The sequence below is a fragment of the Delphinapterus leucas genome, chromosome 20 (genome assembly GCF_059928025.1).
Source record: "Delphinapterus leucas isolate spDelLeu-1000000601 "Yukka" chromosome 20, BTC_Dleu_Yukka2, whole genome shotgun sequence".
Taxonomy (NCBI): Eukaryota; Metazoa; Chordata; class Mammalia; order Artiodactyla; family Monodontidae; genus Delphinapterus; species Delphinapterus leucas.
In genome coordinates, this window is record NC_143148.1 from 18,395,383 (window position 1) to 18,416,172 (window position 20,790).

Sequence of the window (20,790 nt, forward strand, 5' to 3'; positions counted from 1 at the left end):
GAAACAGTGGGATTTTTAAAAAATGTTCAAGGTGCTCCAGTTTTACTTTTTATGGCAAAGTCACAATTTTAATAGGAAAGAAGGTATAGAAAAGCAATATAAATTTAAATACACAATTACAGATTGTATATGAAATTAATGCTGTAATCTTTTAATATTAAGCCATGAATAAAGGCTACTTGCTTGGGCTCACCAACCCCCCACCACACACACCCAGGACTCTTTACCTGTTGGACACTGCCATAGAGGGCAGCCTCCTCCATGGCTGTGATCACAATGTAGGGGTCGTTCATGAACTCTTTGATTAACTGCTCTATATGTCTGTTCCAATGAACTCCAACTGCAACAATCTGATGTGGGGCAGATTCCCTTTCTTCAACTTCAATAATTTTTTTAAAGTTATCTAATATAGGAAACATCTAAAAAATCAGCATAATTAATTTCACTTTTATTTCAAAAGAAACTAATAATTAGTTTGACAGAATATAAAATGTAAGGAATGTATATTTTCTGTTCTCAGAGTGGGAAAGGTCTTTAAACATGAAAGTAAAAGAAAAAACTAAAAAGGAAAAATGTTTATGTATAGACAAAATTAAAACAAACATCTAGGTAAATACCGGCGACACAGGTAACAAAGGATGAACAGCCTTATATAAAAACTTCTACGAACTAGTTAGAAAAAGATGATCCCAGTGAAAGAAAACAAGCGAAGGAAATGAACAAGCAGCTCCTAGAAGAATGGGTACAAATGGCCAGTATGAATTAATGCTCAATTTAACAAAGTAATCAAGGAAATACAGATTAAGCAAATCAGATGCCACGTGGAACAATCAGCCTAGAAAAGAAAGCTGGACGAGGGCCTCCTACTGCCAGGGGTGCAGGCAGTGTGGCGCGGAGGCACACTTCCAGAGGGAGTGCAAACCCTTCTACACTTTCAGAGTGCCACTGAACAAGGCAGTGTTCCAGATACTAGCTTTGCAAATAAGAACTGAGACAGTCAGTAAGTCACAAAGCCTGGGCTTGACCTTGGGGCCACTGCTGCTCCCAAAGGAATGCTCCTGACCTTCATGCTACACTGCTTCCAACAAGTGCCTTTTAAGAATTCATAGCCTTTAATCCATTAATCCCCTTCCTGGGAATTGATCCTAAGAAAACACGTGCCAAAAGATGTTTCTTCAGCTACACACATACACACAAATGATGCTAAATGTCCATATATAAGACAATCAGAAAATAAATTATGTTATGTCCACAGGGTTCAATACCACATGGCCAGTAACAATCATTCTAGAGAACAGTTAGTAGCAATACTCACAATGCTGTTCACTGAAATGCAAGTTACAAACTAATACATAAAATAAGGTAACAGTAGCAATCATGCTAGAGAACAGTTGGTAGCAATACTCACAATGCTGTTCACTGAAATGCAAGTTACAAACTAATACATAAAATAAGGTAACAGTAACAATCATGCTAGAGAACAGTTGGTAGCAATACTCACAGTGCTGTTCACTGAAATGCAAGTTACAAACTAATACATAAAATAAGGTAACAGTAGCAACCATGCTAGAGAACAGTTGGTAGCAATACTCACAGTGCTGTTCACTGAAATGCAAGTTACAAACTAATACATAAAATAAGGTCCTGATATTATTAATTATATGTATCAATAGACACAGGAATTACAAAAAGGAAAGAAATACTCTAAAACAGTAACAGTGGTTACGTAACCTCTGAGCATAAGATTATGGATGTTGGGGTTTTTCCAGGGTTCTTCTCTATTTCTCAAATTTTCTAAAATAAAAGTATTGCTTACATAACCAGAAAAATATTGATTTTAGAAAATGTCCCTGGGAAAGAAATTCTGCTCTTCAAAGAGAACTTTAACATTGGGTAGAAAATTCAGATAAATGTTCTGTCCTCTTGATTATAGCAGTTAAAGGGAAACATTTTTTAGATTAGCCAGCTTCTTCCCAACTAGACACGTTTCCTGACTCCTAAAAGACTTTAATTTTACATAGATATATATAATATATATATATATATTTCTGAGTAGTAATGACATCTAAATAAATGCCATACTTACTTGTTCATTAGCTTCAGAGAATAAGACTTCCACCTCATCCAAAATCAGATGACAGAGTCTAAGAAATAACAAGCTTTGATATTTGAGAAGTCTCAGGAGGCTATGTGGTGTTGTAACAATTACATTGCCTACATTTTAAAAGAAAACACAGTTAACGCCTTAGATTTTCCACAGGTTTTTCTAACGTTTCCTTTGCTAAGATTCCACATACTTTCTAGAAATGCCTTTCAATGAAATAAACCCTGTGTTTCTTCCTCAGGTGGGTGTGAGAAGAGGCCTGCCCAGGCTGCCCCTGTACTGTCTGACTAAACACCTGCGTTCCCACCAGGTTTTGAGCTCCTGAAAGGCAGGGGGTGGTTTTAGTCAACAGCTGATAAACAGTAAGTGTTTAATAAATCGTTGATAAATGAATGAAAAGACTTAGCTTTCTCGGTAAAACAGATGTAAGCCAAGAGTAAACCTTCACCACCAACACTGATCGGTAACTGACAAGTGAGGTCTGGCTGATCACCACACAAGCCCCGCGTCAGTGCTGGCTCCCAGGCCTGCCTGAGCAGGCTTCCACTGTGTTCTCTACGGAAAACCAAATAGCTCGGAAAGGATGCTTACACCCACTTGGAAGCTTCATATTTTTGGCTTCATCTTTGTGGAGTCCGATTGTTAATACCACAGGATGAACAACAGGCCTGGAGGACATGCTATAGTCTCCCAATAATTCAAAAACTAATTGGGCCTTTTTCCACCCAGGGCACACGATGACTGCCAGAGGCTGCAAAGACAAATAAAGTCACATAATTTTGGACAAAGGTTAAGAATCAAAGACACGCAGAACATCTCCCTGTACACAGTAAGCACTATGAGTTTTTGCTATCATCACTGTCATGCAGGTCAGAAAAGTCAAAATATAATTTCACTAGCATGGATTCAGACACATTGACTCAGATTCTGCTAGGGCTTAAACTATGCACAAGTATTAAATCATTTAGTCCTTAAAGTCCCCTTACAGGGTGAGACCTATTACTACCTCATTTCACAGATGAGGAGCCTAAGGGACAGAAAGGTGAAGTTTGTTGCCCAAGGCTGCACAGCTAATATTCAGTAGAAGCAGGATTCAAAGCCAGGCAATCCGGCTCCAGACCTGCTGCTGCTAAGCACAAGGATGAACTGCCTCCTGAAAGGGGCCCTGAAAAAGGTTAACATCACTTCCTTAGGAGATTAAGTTCCCTACTGCAACATCTGACCCCTGCCCTCCACTATCCCACAGATATCTCTCGATATCTGCCTGCCAAACACCTTCCTGGACACATGCCCTCAATTAACTGAAGACAAGAATGAGTCTCCTCTTTTTTTTTATGCAGACGCAGGCAAGCGCCTGCTTCCAGGGCTCACGCCTAAATGCAGACTGACCCTGGAGATGCGGAGAAAGCAGAACGGACACAAGGGTCAGACCTGGACATTCCTTTCTGGCCCGGCCAGGGGTCTATCTCAACACAAGCTGCACCTCATCAGTGGGCTCAGCTGCTACCTGATTGAGTGATACAAATGTATCCACTTAATATTATTAAGTCAATACATCGTAACATAGCCAACACGGATTTCCAAAGAGAACTCGTTAAACTACATGGCATAATCAGAAAAATAAACTAGGATCTTTCCTAAGATGAAATTCGAATTGTCTTCTGTACTGCTATTTTTCACCTTATAATGAGTGATGGAACCATCTGCAGTGTATCTTGGGAGAAGATCTGAGACGGGTCTCATACACGTCAATTCACCTAACAGCCAAAACCCCAGCAAAGCAGATGTCACTCACTCACCATCATTTGACCCTCACATCCAATTTCTTTCCTTTCCACCATCCCTCTCAGCTATTAACTGATTCTTATGAGTGGGAAAAATAAAGTGGGATCATAAAGCAGTGTGGGGTTCTGTGAAGATAATTTAAAGAAGAGGGACAAGATGACAGAAATCCTAAGTTCAAGTCCCACTTCTTGTCACACTTGTCAGCAGGTAAGAACTTTTACCAGTAACTTTTCATGAGCTTAATTTTCTCATCTATAAAATAGTGAAAACAACACACGGCATGACCATCTCAAGGGTTTGCCATGATAATTACGTGAATCGAATCAGTTAGATAATTCTATAAAGTGTACAGTCATCACTAAAAGCCAGGACTCTCCCAACTCAGCCGATGGCTCACAACTAGGGGTTCTCGGTAAGAATCAGTGTGAGAGAATCAGTGACTGTGTTGAGAAAAGAGTTTCTCATAGGACGGTCTCTGTTCTGCCAGGTTTTTTTTGTTTGTTTTTTGTTTTTGCTTTTTGGGTTTTTTTTTTGCGGTACGCGGGCCTCTCACTGTTGTGGCCTCTCCCGTCGCGGAGCACAGGCTCCGGACGCGCAGGCTCAGCGGCCATGGCTCACGGGCCCAGCCGCTCCACGGCATGTGGGATCTTCCCAGACCAGGGCACGAACCTGTGTCCCCTGCATCGGCAGGCGGACTCTCAACCACTGCGCCACCAGGGAAGCCCCCTGCCAGTTTTAATGTAACTTAAACTTTACCAAAGGTTAGGTGTCAAATTTAAAATAAATATTTAATCCATTTTGTTGTTAAACAAAAATGTCTTCAACTTACTCCATTTCTACTTGGTAATGACTTGTAGCAGCCCCCTGTTTGCAAAATCGTAAGCAGTGGTGGAAGGTACAACAAAGGGTCATTTCCACAGTGAGAAATGACCACCATGTCACAGCCACGTGCTATGGGAGGCCAAGAGTAAGATTCAGTGTGGCTGGGGCCCGGAAACTTATTTCTTTGAAGAGCCTACAAAACATCAACAACAACCAAAACAACAATAAAACCCAGAAAACTAATAAACTTCTCATTGCTCACTTTACCCCAATAACGAGTATACATTGTTTAATCTGGTGTTATCCAAGACCTAACTTAACAAGTGCCCCCTGAATCTTTTCCAGCAACAAACTTCTGCTCAAAAGACTCTTGCTTTTCTGGGCTCCCAACTGAAAGGATCCAATAGGCAGAGTCTGTCGAGGCACGAGGTGCTTAACATTTCACCGCAGCAAAGACGCGGCTTCCCTTCCTCCTGATAAGCTGCTGGTGCACCAGCTCCACTTAGAAAGTTTTTTAAAAGCTTGCCTTTGTTTGCTTATCTTTCTATGTAATTCGCTGTCATCAAGACCTCCCAAATGTTCCACAGAGGGGAGTTCTCCAGCCACACCGATGAGATCTGCCAACAGGCTGAACTCATCAGTACCGTCCTCTCTCTGAAGGTCTCATCCCCCGGCCCTGAACCCCAGCTGCACTCGGGACTGGGATTCCCCTGCAACATCACCCTTTTTGCTGCAGCTTTCTCGGTTGAACTTCTTGGTTTGGTGGAGAACAAGTTTCGGCAGCTTCTCGACAAAGGGTACAGGGGAAGGAAATCTGAGATTCTGCACGTGTGAAAATGTCTTCATTCTATCCTTACACTTCAGTAATGGTTTGAGTACAGACCTCTAGGCTGGAAATAACTTTTCATGAGAATTGTGGAGTCACTGCTCCTCTGGTGAACTGTGGGAAAGTCTGAAGTCATTCTGATTCCTGACCCCGCCGCGGGATGGGTTTCTTCTCTCCGGAAGCTTTCACGATCTCTGGATCCCTCCAGCTCAGATGCTTCGTAGCAACGTGTCTACGCTCCTGCTCCTTGGTTGTGCTGGGTCTCCGGTCGGCAAACCCTCTTAATTTAGAAAGTCATATCCATTAAGTAAGGAAAGCGTCCATGTGTTATTCTCAGAATTTTCGGTCCTCTGCCGTCATTCTTGCTAGAAATCCCACTCAGATACGAGACCTCAAATTGACCCTCAAATTCTCTTTTCCCCCCCATTTCCATCTCTTTGTCTTTGTGTTCTACTTTCTGATTGTTAACTTCTATCTTACCTCTCATATCTACTGTTTTTTTATTTCCATAGCATTTTTAATTTCTAAGAGCCCTTTTTATCTCTGTTCCTTTTGTTTTTAGTAGCACCCTATTATTGTTAAATCCAAGCAATATCTTCTCTTATCTCTGAGGATATCTATTTTCTAATGTTTTCTTCCACTCCTTAACATTGTTTGTTTCTTTCAGAGTTTGTTTTGGTCTTTTTTTTTTTCCCCTAGGTTAAGGCTTTCTTCCAGTGTCCAAGGATCCCTGATGTCTGCTCACATCGAGGACACTGAAAGCTGACTATATCCGCAGGCAGGGCAGAGCTCATCACCATGTGAGCGTCACATCACTGCAAGGAGACAGGCAGCGAGCATGCATTTTTACTGAGAGGGTTCGAAAACAGCATCACCGCAAGGTCATTCTCTAGCGCCATTCGGTTTCTCCAAACAGAGCCTCCAATCTCCTTCCTGAGAAACTGGCTGAAGATGTTCAGGAAACAAGGCAGGGAGTTCACTGCCCTCCCCGTGTCACTCCTTCCTCAGGTGGTCAGCCATCCTGGCTGCTTCTTTTCCATCTTCCAAAAGCCTGTAGAAATTTCTTGTCCAATAAAGGCTCCGCTCTCATTCTATTCATGCTTGTAGTTTTTTTGTTTTTACTTTTTTTCAATATCAAGAGGGAAGTAGATAAAGATTTATGATCTAAACCGATGATCTAAGTGAAACCACAGGTCTATAACGCAATTCTGAAAAGAGTACTAAGAAGTACATTCTAACTGCCCTGACTACTTGTGTCCCTTCTAAGCCCCTTTTCAGAGGCGCATTTGAAAACTTATTTCAGAAAAGCACTTAGGTTTCTCCACAAAAGAATTATTCACTTATAAGAAGTTAACCTCGACTTTAAGAATAAATGAGAAATTAATAATAAAATCTTAAAAGAAAATTTCAAAAGCAAAGAAATTATATAAATGCAAACTTAAAACTGTTTTATAAAAAATCTTTCTATGTTAGAGCAGGTCAGTCCTCCTTCACAAGCCTGGTCTGAGCCCCGTCACCTTTTTCAGGTCTGCCGAGAGTGGCGCCGTGTTGATGGACAAGCAGGGCTCGACCCTGGTCCGCAGAACGACCAAGGGCAGCCGGGAGCCTGACTTCAGCTTCTGCAACTAAGAACACAGATGTCAGATGGCTCTGCCCTGTGGTGTTAGCACAGAATACCAAGAACTTTATGGAAATAAAGAAGATATAAGAGTTTGGTTTCCATGTAAAACCCTAAGTTTATATGCTTATAAAAACCCACCAAAATTACCAAAATAAAAGGAAGATTATCCATTACCCAAAAGAGCCATGTCTCTAAAGCAATAATTCATTAGATAATTTCTAAAAGGGTATCTTCAGGTAAAGTCCTCCATGCAAGGAGTTTCTCTTCATATCTCAAATCTTGAGGGAGGAAGGGGAAGGATTTAAAGAGTAAACAGTTTTCTCTTGCGGGTGTTTGCCATACCTGCTGCAGATCAGAGATTCCATCGGCTCTCGAATGATCAGGATTTAGAAACTGCAATAATCTGTAAAATAAAAGGATAATTTGAAGAAGAAAGGAGTGTTCATATTTCTTCAGTTGAGCTATTATTCTAATTCTTCCTCGACAGAGGTAAAATGAACTCTGCCTCCCAAGGCATGGCTATGACATTCCTGCTTGTTCTGTTTTGCCTTGTCTATTGCTACATAAGGGGCCATGGGGGTCTTGCCAGTCTCATGCTTGCCCCCTCTCCCTCCCCCACTGGGCCCTGCTCTGTGGACACAGCACTGCCAATCCCAGGACCACTTGCTCTGGACATGGAGAAAGACTGCATGATCACTAGGTCATCTCATGTTTCTTCTAAGAAACCCACTGCCTCCTTCCTTTTTTTGCTGTTCGATCTTTAATCACTTCAAGGTTCCCTGGAACCCACCACAGACTGATAGAATAACTGATGTCATTTCACCAGTGGGTTCTAAGTAAAGGGCATGTAGCTAAAAGAAATGAGCTGCGTGGACAACCAAGGTCTTTGGTTCCAAGGAAAATAACCTGTTGTAGCACCACAACTTTCAGGTATTAGGTGGAGGGATGCCTGGGTAAGAGGATGTCAACTCTGGTACATTAATAGCCACCCCCAGATCCACGGGCTCCATGGCGGCCTTCAGAGCCCTCGGCCCTGGACACGGTGAGGACCTCCTGCTGGGCAAGGGGACATCACAGGGCCACAGAGTGGCCTCTGGGAAGTCGGGACACCAAAATGGCTGTAGGGTCAACACCCTCTCCCCAGTCATCTCAGGCCAGTTAGTGGATGCAGTACAACCTACCCACTTCTGAACTGTCTCAAACACTTTGTCACTCTGGTGGTTTTAGAGCAGCCACAGTTACTTGGAACGTAAGAGCATTTTTAAGCTAGTAGGGTAAGAAATCATAAAAATTCGTAGGAAAATATTTTGTAGACTAAACAAGTATAAAATGAAGTGATCGCTCTATTGTTAACACCTTGTAAGTGAATACTTTGTGAATCTGGCAGGACAAAAAAAAACCCCAAAATCCTGAAGTTCTACACTGCAAATAATTAAACAGTTTCTCCAGCAGGTGGTAGATCTATTTAACGTCAGAAAACTGGGAAGAAAGCAAGCACCAACCCATATAAAATCAACAGCCCCAAAAGATCAACTATATATAATTTGTTTCATAAAACTGTTCACTTGACAAGAGAATCAGGAACAGGAGGTAGAGCATGACTATTTACGGTGGAACAAAGCTTTAAACAGAAAAATCTACTCTAGCAAATGGAAAAGAAAAAACGTGTGTGTATATATATTTATTTACTTTATGGGAATGCAGGTTTGAAATTAATAATAAAATCATATTTTCAATTCTTCCTGCTTATACTGTTTTTTACAATTATTTCAATTAAAAATTTAGGCCAAGAAAAAAATCCATACTTCACACAGCCGTTCTTCTCATTGTATCCTTTCTTCTCAGCCAATCTAAGTGGTTTCTCATTTGACTTCTGACATAAAGCACTAGAAATCAAAAACTTTTATTAAAATTTCTGAACCCATTTATCCCCAACCTCAAAATACCGTTATTTTCTGGGAGACAATTTAAGAAGTTCCACTGGAATAAGCTGATCAACTTCAGTAAATTCTGTGAGAACTGAAACTGAGTCCTTTGAGTATGAAAACCATTTTGACAGTCCTGGGCTGCCAAGAGCGAGCAAGCCCACTACATCCTCTCTTCCTTACTGATTACAACTAGAAACTTGGGATGAAGTACCCAACTACTACAACTAAAACGTGAAAAGCCACCAGAGCTATGGAGAGTTTCCTGGCTTTCCCTTGGTGTTGAGCTGAGGGCAGCCTGAGTTGCAGAATGGCGTAGAAGATGCAGACATCAAAAACCCTGAGAGAAACTCTCTACCATCATCCCTTAGTATCTACAGGAGACTGGTTCCAGGAGCCCTGCGGATACCGAAATCCACGGATGCTCATATAAGATGGTGCAGTACAGTCGGCCCTCCGTACCCAAGGGACCTGTGTCAGTGCGGATGCAGGAGCTGTGAATAAGGAGGGCCGACTGTATTTCAAGCCAGAGAAAAGGGAAGGGCCTTAAACCAGAGGATGTAAGGAATCCTGACTTCTCTCTTCTCTTCCTCTCCTGGCCCTGCCCCAAGGGCAGCTCTGATCACGGAGCTGCATGCTGCAGTGGTAACGGCAGTGTGGTCACTTAAAACCCTGAGAGAAGACTCCTCCCTCCCTCTAAGGAACCAGGAAACAGGGACCCAGTAGTCTAAAGACTGTACAAGGAAAATCCCCCTCATTTTTCCTCTCTTATTTCTATTGCAATTTTATTGCACAAGCAGCCCCAATCACACAGAACTGCATGGTAGCTTCTCCACAAGAAACCATCTACCTGGTCAGAGGAACAGAGAGAGAGAGCATCTAGAAAATGGTGAATGTGAGGAAAATCCTGGGGGAAAAAAAAAGAGATAGAGAGCTGGGTGGCGGGGAGGGGGGGGGAAATCCCTTATTTCTTTTTATGGCCCCAAAAGAAGTCCCATGCTCACCCCAAGTTGAGCATATTCAGAACAGACCCAAAGCAGTGTACCAAAGACTTAGAAACAGTGCCGCAATCACCACCCACGGCAAGTGAGACAGAGTTTGAGGTCTGAACCTTAAGGAAGTGATGACCTCCTGCTAAAACAAACAACAAAAACAACAAAGTTAACATCCTCCAGAGGATTCTAAACCAGAGTCTCATACCATAATATTCAAAATATCCAGGATGCAATCCAAAATTACTTGACATACAAAGAATCAGGAAAATCAGACAGACTGTAGAGGGAAAAGATAATCAACAGGTGCCAACCCCAGCACAGCTCAGAAGTGTGAATTATCAAGCAGCTCTTATAACCATGCTCCATAAGAAAAGGAAAGGGGAGCACCGTTGAACGGCATGATAAGAACTCTCCTTTCTTCTCAGCAAAAAAAAAATACAGATTAGAAAAAAATTAAATAAAAATTTTATTTAATTATAAAATATAATACATCAAATAAAGAATTCACTGGATGGGCTTAGTAGCAAAATGGAGATGACAGAAGAGTCAATTAAACATAGATCAGCAGAATTATTAATATGACAAACAGCAAGAAAAGGTTGCAAAAATGAACAGACCCTCAGGGACATTTGTCTCATAAGAGTCTCAAAAGGAGAGGAGAAAGAGATGAGTGCAGAAAAAAATATTTGTAGAATAACAGCTGAATACTTACCAAATTGATGAAAAGACAGAAACCTACAAATGAAGAACCCTAATGATCCCCAAGCATAAGAAACGTGAGCAAAACTACACCAAGACATGTGATACAATAATTAAATTGTTCAAACCAGCAATAAAATCTTAAAAGCAGAGGAAAAAGACATGCTGCACACAGAGGAACAAAGAAAAAAGACGATGGTAGATTTTGCACTGGTAACAATATGAGCAAGCAGATGGTGGAGCAACATCTTTAAAACACAGGGGAAAAGAAATTTAAACCTTGAATTCTGTCCTTGCAAAGGTTTTGTGTTTTTTTTTAAATGAAGCTCAAATATTTTTTCAGACACACAAAAGCTGAAAGAATTCATCACCAGCAGACCCATAATACAAGAAATAGTAAAGGAAGTCCTTCAGGTAGAAGGAAAATGGTACCAGATGGAAATCTGCATCTACACAAAAACTGAAAATCATGGATGGTAACTACGTGGGTAAATATATAATTTTTTTATTATTTATTTAAATCCCTCTAAAAGAAAAATCACTGCTTAAATACAAACAATAATAGATTCCAGCATTTATAACAAATGTATAAATAAAATGTATGACAACACTAGCATAAAGTTCAGAAGGGGAGAAATGGAAGCTTCCCATTTTAAGATCTTACACTATATGTGAAATGTGTAACATTACAATACATCCTTTCTGTGATCTCATTAGTATCACTGACATGGATCTTGATGAGGACAGGGTTACAAAGTCTTTGATGCTCATCTTCAAAAATATAACAGACCATTCTTTGCTTTCCACCAACTTGAACTGCCATCTGGCCCACATTTACCCATCCTTTACATCAAGACAGTGTCACTGGACCTGCCTTACAGACACAACTTTGTCTGATAAGGTAACAAGGAGACAAGAATCACTACCACTTTTTGGTCAACGGTGCTGCTAGCCAGTTGTCAAACATTTTAATTTTAAATTAATATATGTTTAATCGATATTTCCAAGGTCACTCTTTTTTTGAAATTGAATATTCTTCTATCATCAATCTTATAGAATGCTGTATAAAACAATATTATACTTAAGTCTCTAGTCAATTACACTGGTTTTCAAATCATACCTTGCTGCTGGTATATCTGGATCGGCATACATGGTTATGCCTCTTTTCATTGGCCAATACACTGAAGACTCAACGCACTGTAAAACAATTTTTTTCAGAAAGAATAATTATGCTAACATGATATACATTCTTGAGGAACCAAAATTCCATGGGAGTTATTCTCATAGACAACCATCCCAGATAACATTCAGGCAACACAGATATGAAGAGACCAAGAACTGGAGAGCTGGGTGATTATGCCACTGCTATAACCACTAGATTGAAATATCCAAATAGCAGGCAGCTGCCTTTTCATATAATCAGTATTTAAAATGTCCTGGAATTACTTTCACCTGTCTTTTCAAAAGACCTGGAGGGACAGGTTAGACTTGACCTTAACTATCAGAGTGTCCCATAATTCCAGATTTTTACACCCTTGTTAAAATGAGAATAAATACCTAATTTTGTAGAGTGGTCAGTAAGCCAAGAACAAGGATTTGAGTTTAAAAGTGTCTCCCACTTGGAAATTTTATTTATAAGCCATGATTACTAAATCTTTATAAATTTAAGTAATTTTTTTTTTTTTTTTTTTTGTGGCGATACGCGGGACTCTCACTGTTGTGGCCTCTCCCGTTGCGGAGCACAGGCTCCAGACGCGCAGGCTCAGCGGCCATGGCTCACGGGCCCAGCCGCCCCACGGCATGTGGGATCTTCCCGGACCGGGGCACGAACCCACATCCCCTGCATCGGCAGGCGGACTCTCAACCACTGCTCCACCAGGGAAGCCCCAATTTAAGTAATTTTTTAAAAGTCTCTCCCGGACTCACATATTCCTTTTGGGAAACCCTTACTAGATAATACATGCGTCTGCTATGAAATACATAAAATACAAAATCATATACAGTGAAAATTAAGACTTCAAGAAAATTAAACCACCTAGGTTTTCTATGCCTACCTAGAGCTATCTCCTTATTTTCAACATGGACTTCCAGAAATACTCAATGCATTTCAAGAGTATATAGTATATATAACATGGTATTTTGTTTTCTGTATTTTTTTTGCGGTATGTGGGCCTCTCACTGATGTGGCCTCTCCTGTTGTGGAGCACAGGCTCCAGACGCGCAGGCTCAGCGGCCACGACTCACGGGCCCAGCCGCTACACGGCATATGGGATCTTCCCGGATCGGGGCACGAACCCATGTCCCCTGCATTGGCAGGCGGACTCCCAACCACTGCGCCACCAGGGAAGTCCTGTAACGTGTTTTTTAACATGAAGAATAAAGCATGCTTTTTCTTTTCACTTAGTAATATCTCTGGGAGTTAACAGTATACATTTGCAGCTCATTAATTATTTCCAGTTCTCCTTCTGGCTAATCAGCAGGAATGTACTTTTATGATCCTTTGCAGTTACATGATCATATGACTTGCTTTAACCAATGATACATAATCAGAAGTGACATGTGTCACTTCTGGGTAGAAGGACTTTATAGCAGGTTCACAATTCTCTTTTCCCTTTATCCCCCGCCACTACGATTATGATGTTCTAGGTGATGAACCCAGGTCCTTGAGTAAGGATTATATGGAGCAGAACATCCCCCCAGCTTCAAGAACGCATATTGTATGACTGCAAAACAAAGTTTTTTTGTGTTAAGCTACTAAAGTTAAACAACAACAACAACAAAAAGAACAAGGACTTGACAAGGGAGGAGCTGGAGTTACCCTGTTCTTTTGAAACAGAGCAAACATGTAAACTTATATTTTTTCATGAATGAAACTATCATAGCCATATTTTTGGTTCCTAGTAGATTTTAAAGGAGAATATTCTAAAATGAACATTATATGAACTTTGTATTTAATGAACATTTAAAAAGACCACCTTATTTACATCTTTTAAGGAGACGCACTGTTGTTTCTTTTCTGATTTTTTTTTAGGTGAATCTCTCAATGAATCCGTATTACACTTTATAGCTGTATCTGCAAAATACAAATAGTAATAAAAATTATCTTAGAAAGTGTTATTAATAAATAGAAAATAGGACAAAAAGGATTATACTAGGGCTTCCCTGGTGGCGCAGCGGTTAAGAATCCACCTGCCAATGCAGGGGACACGGGTTCGAGCCCTGGTCCGGGAAGATCCCACATGCTGCGGAGCAACTAAGCCCATGCGCCACAACTACTGAGTCTGCGCTCCAGAGCCCACGAGCCACAACTCCTGAAGCCTGGGTGCATAGAGCCCATGCTCTGCAACGAGAAGCCACTGCAATGAGAAGCCCAATCACCGCAACCAAGAGTAGCCCCCACTCACCACAACTAGAAAAAGCCCGCGCAGAACAACAAAGACCGAACAACACAGCACCCCCCCAAAAAAAAAAAACCTTAAAAAAAAAAAAAAAGATTATACTAAAAAAAAGTACTATTGTAAAACCTTAATATATAAAATTGTTATGGAATAGGATTTTGTGTTATACTTTACTTGAGGGGATTAAATTTAAAAATCTTGTTTCAACCTTATTATTAAAAAATGTTTTATAAATTCCTTTAATGGCTAAAAATTAACCATAATTTATTTTCCCAACTTGGCAGAATCTATTTTGCAAAGGTCACAACATGACTCCCAACACATGCTATTCTTACAATGTGATCTTCACACTTCTGCCACGGAGAGATGGGCTCATACTCCTTTCCCGACTGCCTGGGTGGGCTTGTAAACATGGAAGGGGTGTTATGTGACTTCCAAAGCTAGATCACAAAAACGTCACACACTTATGACTTGCTCTCTTTGATGCTCACTTCTGAAGCCCAGCCGTCACGTTGTGAGGAAGCCCAAGCAACCACATGGAAAGGCCACTACACGTATTTCAGATGACAGCCCCAGCTGAGACAAAGCAGACTTCAGATCAAAGAATATTATCTGAGATAAAAGGGTCATTTAATAACGACGCAGATCAATTCATCAAGAGGACATAAAAGTTCTAAACTTTCATGTACCTAAGTAACAGCCTCGAAATACATGTAACAGAAACTGATAGAATTGAAAGGAGACAAAAATAAAACAATTGCAAAGTTGCAGATATCAACAACCGTCCTTCAGTAGTTGATAGATGGGTTGACAAAAAAAAAATCAATAAAGACGGAGAAGACCTGAACAACACTATCAACCAACATGACGTAACTGACCTTTATGTAACGCTCTCCCCAACAATAGCAGAACATACATTCTTTTCAAGTACACACACAGCCTTTTCCAAGTGAGACCATATTATGGGGCATAATACACGTTTAATAAATTTTAAAAGATTCAAGTCAGGGCTTCCCTGGTGGCGCAGTGGTTGAGGGTCCGTCTGCCGATGCAGGGGACACGGGTTTGTGCCCCGGTCCGGGAAGATCCCACATGCCGCGGAGCGGCTGGGCCCGTGAGCCATGGCCGCTGAGCCTGCGCGTCCGGAGCCTGTGCTCCGCAACGGGAGAGGCCACAACAGTGAGAGGTCTGCGTACCACAAAAAAAAAAAAAAAAAAAAAAAGATTCAAATCATACAGATATATAATACCCAACTGAGAATCTGGAACAACTTAAGGAGTCAATAAAGATAGATAATACAAGCAGGAAAAAGAAAAGCGATTAGAATCTCCATGAAGAAATAAATGCTGTCATCTTATATTTGATTATTGTTATTTGTTGTTATTGTTGTTATATGATAAGAGTTGTTATTTTTCAGTTGGATTAGCTTTTTACTTATTGTTATGATGGAGTGGTGAATTCCAAACTCCCTTTGAAATCTTACATTTCAAAACTCAATTTAACTTCCAGTTTTGATTCCAGCATGTAAGGAGTTTGGAATTCACCACTCCATCATAACAATAAGTAAAACGCTAATCCAACTGAAAAATACCAACTCTTATTAGATCTGACCTAAAAAATGAGGTTGCAGGGCAAACCTCTTCCCCCACAACTGGAGAGACAGATGCGGGAGACAGAGAATCACAACTGATGTGAGCAGAAATCTCCACAGGAACCTGCACTGGAGCAGGAAAATCTGAACTGTAATCGACCATTTCCTGGAGGCTCAGGGTGGGAAAGTAAGTTAACAGTTCCAGGAGGCCCCCAACACTTCTGTGAATCTTACCTACTGGAACTCTACCAGGTTCTCATAGTGAAGATCATATAAAAATCCCGCTGGGGCTGCCAGTAAGGGAGGGGAAAATTAACCAATTTGAAATATGTCAGCACATTCTGTTCTCAACAAGGCTGGGCCTCAGGAGGAACTAACCAGAGCCTAAACTACTGGGGCTTTACCAGAGACTAATCGCCTTGGGGGAGGGGAAATACCCCACTCTATCTATCTACCCCCTCCAGCCATCCTGTCCCCCCTAAAGCAGGAGAGGTGGAGGACTGAAAAGCACATGTGAAGGTCACAGCCCAGGGGCACAGGCCCCCAAAGATGGAGATCTAATCGTAGCATTACAGACCGCTTACCCTCCCTCTACATCTTACAACCGTATCTTTAAAGGCCTACTTTTCACCCAGTATATCATGTCTGGTTTTAAACAAAAAAAATAAATTACAAGGCATACCGAAAAGCAAAACAGGTGACAGTTTGAAGACATAGGGCAAATCAGAGCCAGAGTCAGACACAGCAGGGATGCTGAAATTATTGCACCAGAAATTTAGTACAACTATGATTAATATGCCAAGGGCTCTAATAGAAAAGCTAAACAATATGCAAGAACAGATGGGTAATATAAACAGAGACATGGAAATTCTAAGAAGAATCAAGGAGAAACGCTAGAGATCAAAAACACTAACAGAAATGAAGAATGCCTTTGATGGGCTTATTGGTAGACTGGACTCATTTGTGGAAAGAATATTTGAGCTTGAGGATGTGCACATTAGAGAAGGAATAAATGAAAACAGATGTAATAGATAACAGTTTGTTCAAAATAATAGTGACAATGTATTTAATTACTTATGCATACACATATAAAAATATATAAATATACATAAATTACACACACACCTATGTACCCTTATGAGTGCATGAAATGAATAACAACAATGATACGATGGACAGGAGGGAGGAATTAGGAATACTTTGTTATTATAAGGTACTAGCATTACCCGTAAAGAGGTATAGTGTTATTTGAAAGTGGACTTGGATTGGTTGTAAATGTATATTACAAAATCTAAGGCAACCATTCAGAAAAGTGAAAAAAGAAGTAAAACTGATATGCTAAAAAAGAAAACAGAATCACATAAAATGCTAAATTAAAGCTACAAATGACAAAAAGTGGAAGACAAGAACAAAAAACAAAGGCAATGAACAGAAAATAGTAACAAGTTTGGCAGATATTAATCCAACTAAATCAATAATCACCTTAAACGGTATTGGCCTAAATACACCAAATAAAAGACAGAGATTGATATAAATCCTAGCAATGTCTTCTTAGGTCAGTCTCCCAAGGCAAAGGAAACAAAAGCAAAAGTAAACAAATGGAACCTAATTAAACTTACAAGCTTCTGCACAGCAAAGGAAACCATCAACAAAACAAAAGATAACCTACAGACTGGAGAAAATACTTGCAAACAACACGACGGATAAGGGCTTAATTTCAAAAATATACAAACAGCTCATACAATTCAACATCAAAAAACAAACATACCAATTAAAAAATGGGCAGGGCTTCCCTGGTGGCGCAGTGGTTGAGAGTCCGCCTGCCGATGCAGGGGACACGGGTTCGTGCCCCGGTCCGGGAAGATCCCACATGCCGCGGAGCGGCTGGGCCCGTGAGCCATGGCCGCTGAGCCTGCGCTTCCGGAACCTGTGCTCCGCAACGGGAGAGGCCACAACAGTGAGAGGCCCGCGTACCGCAAAAGAACAAAAACAAAAACAAAAAATGGGCAGAAGACCTAAAGAGACTTTTCTCCAAAGAAGACATACAGATGGCCAACAGACACATGAAAAGATGCTCAACATCACTAATCATCAGAGAAATGCAGATCAAAAGCACCATGAGGGACTTCCCTGGTGGTGCAGTGGTTAAGAATCCGCCTGCCAATGCAGGGCACACAGGTGTGATCCCTGGTCCGGGAAGATCCCACATGCCGTGGAGCAACTAAGCCCGTGCGCCACAACTGCTGAAGCCTGTGCACCTAGACCCCATGCTCCGCAACAAGAGAAGCCACCTCAAAGAGAAGCCCATGCACCAGGACAAAGAGTAGCCACTGCTTGAAACAACTAGAGAAAGCCCACGCATAGCAACAGAGACCCAACACAGCCAAAAAAAAGCACAACGAGATATCACCTCACACCTGTCAGAATGGCCATCATTAAAAAGTCCAGAAACAATAAATGCTGGAGAGGGTATGGAGAAAAGGGAATTCTCCTACACTGTTGGTGGGAATGTAAATTGGTACAACCACTATGGAGAACAGCATGGAGGTTCCTTAAAACACTAAAAACAGAGTTACCATATGATCCTGCAATCCTACCCTTGGGTGTGTATCTGGAGAAAACCCCAATTCGAAAAGATACATGCACCCCAATGTTCACAGCAGCATTATTTACAATAGCCAAGACATGGAAGCAACCTAAATGTCCACTGACAGATGAATGGATAAAGAAGATGGGCTACATATATACAATGGAATACTACTCAGCCATAAAAAAGAATGAAGTAATGCCATTTGTAGCAACATGGATGGAGCTATAGATTATCATACTAAGTGAAGTCATGCAGAGAAAGACAAATATCATGTATCACTTATATGTGGAATCTCAGATATGATAAATGAGCTTATTTACAAGACAGAAACAGTCTGACAGACATAGAAAACAAACTTATTGTTACCAAAGGGGAAAGGGGGAGGGAGGGATAAATTAGGAGTTTGGGACCAGCAGATATAAACTACTATATATAAAATAAACAGGGAACTCCCTGGAAGTCCAGTGGTTAGGACTCTGCTCTTCCACTGCAGGAGGTACGAGTTTGATCCCTGGTCAGGAAACTAAGGTCCTGCAAGCCTTGTGGCATGCCCCCCCCCAAAAAAATAGATAAACAATGAGGTCCTACTGTATAGCACAATACAGTAGGCGATATTTCATTTTTGAATCTGTCTCCTAAGGCAAAGGAAACAAATGGTCTTTAATATATATAACTAAAACTAGAACTACCATATGATCCAGCAATTCCACTCCTGGGTATATATCCAAAGAAAAAAAAACCTACTAAGTTGAAAAGAAACATGCACCCCAATGTTCACAGCAGCATTATTCACAACAGTCAAGATACGGAAGCAACCTAAGTGTTCATAAACAGATGAATAAACAAAGTGTGGTGTATATGTGTGTGTGTGTGTGTGTACATACACACACACACACACATATACACACAATGGAATATTACTCAGCCATAAAAAAGAATGAAAATTTGCCATTTGCAGCAACATGGATGGATTTATGCTTAGTGAAGTAAGTTAGACAGGGAAAGACAAATACTGTATTATATCACTTACATGTGGAATCTAAAAAAATAAAATTAGTGAATATAACAAAAAAGAAACAGACTCACAGATACAGAGAACAAACTAGTGGTTATCAGTGGCGAGAGGGAAGTGGGGAGGTACAAAAAAAAAGGTAGTGTATTAAGAGGTACAAACTACTACATAAAAAATAAATAAGCTACAAGGATATATTGTACAGCACAGGGAATACAGCCAATATTTTATAATTACTATAAATGGAGTATAAACTTTAAAACTTGTGAATCACTATGTTGTACACTAGAAACTTATATGTGTTGTACATCAACTAACTATACCTCGATAAAAAAATTTACAGCTTAAAAAAAAAAGCTGAAGTAGCTGTATTAATTTCAGACAGAGTAGACTTCAGAACAAGGAAAATTATGGATAGAAGCAGTATATAATAATAAAGGACCCAGGGACCTCCCTGGTGGTGCAGTGGTTAAGACTCTGTGCCCCCAGTGCAGGGGGGGGCTGGGGTTTGATCCCTGGTCAGGGAACTAGATCTCACATGCATGCGGCAACTAAGTTCACACGCCACAACTAAGCCTGTGTGCCGCAACTAAGGAGCCCTTGAGCCACAACTAAGGAGCCCGCCTGCTGCAACTAAGAAGCCCATGTGCCGCAACTAAGGAGCCCTTGAGCCGCCACTAAGGAGCTCGCCTGCTGCAACTAAGACCCAGCGCAACCAAATAAATAAATAAATAAAATAATAAAGGACCCAATTCTTCAAAAAGACATTACAGACCTTAATGTGTATGTGCTTAACAACAGAGCATCAAAATATGTGAGGCAAAAACTGATAGAATTGCAAGGAGAAATAGATGAGAACACTGTTAGAGTTGGAGACATCAACACCCCTCTATCAAAAATGAACAGATCGAGCAGGCAGAAAACCAGTTAAGAGTACAGCTGAATCCAATAGCACCACCAATCAACTGGTCTTAATTGATATCTACAGACTACTTCATCCTACAGCGGATTATACCTTCTTCTCAAGCTCAAATGGAATTTACACCAAGACAGACCACATAAAACACACCTAAATAAACTTAAAAGAACAGAAATTGTACAATGTACGCTCTCAGACCACAATGGAATTAAACTAACTTAATAACAAAAGGATAGCTGGAAAATCCCAAAACACTTGGAGATTAAACGACACACTTCTAAATAATATATGGATCAAGAAGACATCAAGAGAAATTTTAAAACATTTTTACCTAAATGAAAATAAAAATACAACTTTTCAAAATCTGTGGGATTCAGCAAAAGCAGTAAAGAGCAACTGATATCGTTAAATGTTTATATTAGAATAGAAGAAAAATTTTTAATTAATAATATAAGTTTCCACCTTGGGAAACTAGAAAAGAACAGCAAATTAAATGTAAAGTA

General features: G+C 40.5%; 1 protein-coding gene across 1 annotated transcript in view; it reads right to left on the reverse strand.

The window, feature by feature from the left end:
* The window catches only part of TDRD12 (tudor domain containing 12), a 74,019-nt gene that overhangs the window by 29,580 nt on the left and 23,649 nt on the right, over positions 1-20,790 (reverse strand). The window contains exons 8-16 of the mRNA XM_089902467.1: positions 13,753-13,850; positions 11,898-11,974; positions 8,964-9,044; positions 7,501-7,561; positions 7,055-7,162; positions 4,719-4,904; positions 2,696-2,855; positions 2,087-2,214; positions 228-419 (exon numbers count right to left, since the gene is read on the reverse strand). Of these exons, the coding sequence (XP_089758593.1) occupies positions 228-419; positions 2,087-2,214; positions 2,696-2,855; positions 4,719-4,904; positions 7,055-7,162; positions 7,501-7,561; positions 8,964-9,044; positions 11,898-11,974; positions 13,753-13,850 (1,091 nt within the window). The remainder of the gene's footprint in view (positions 1-227; positions 420-2,086; positions 2,215-2,695; positions 2,856-4,718; positions 4,905-7,054; positions 7,163-7,500; positions 7,562-8,963; positions 9,045-11,897; positions 11,975-13,752; positions 13,851-20,790) is intronic.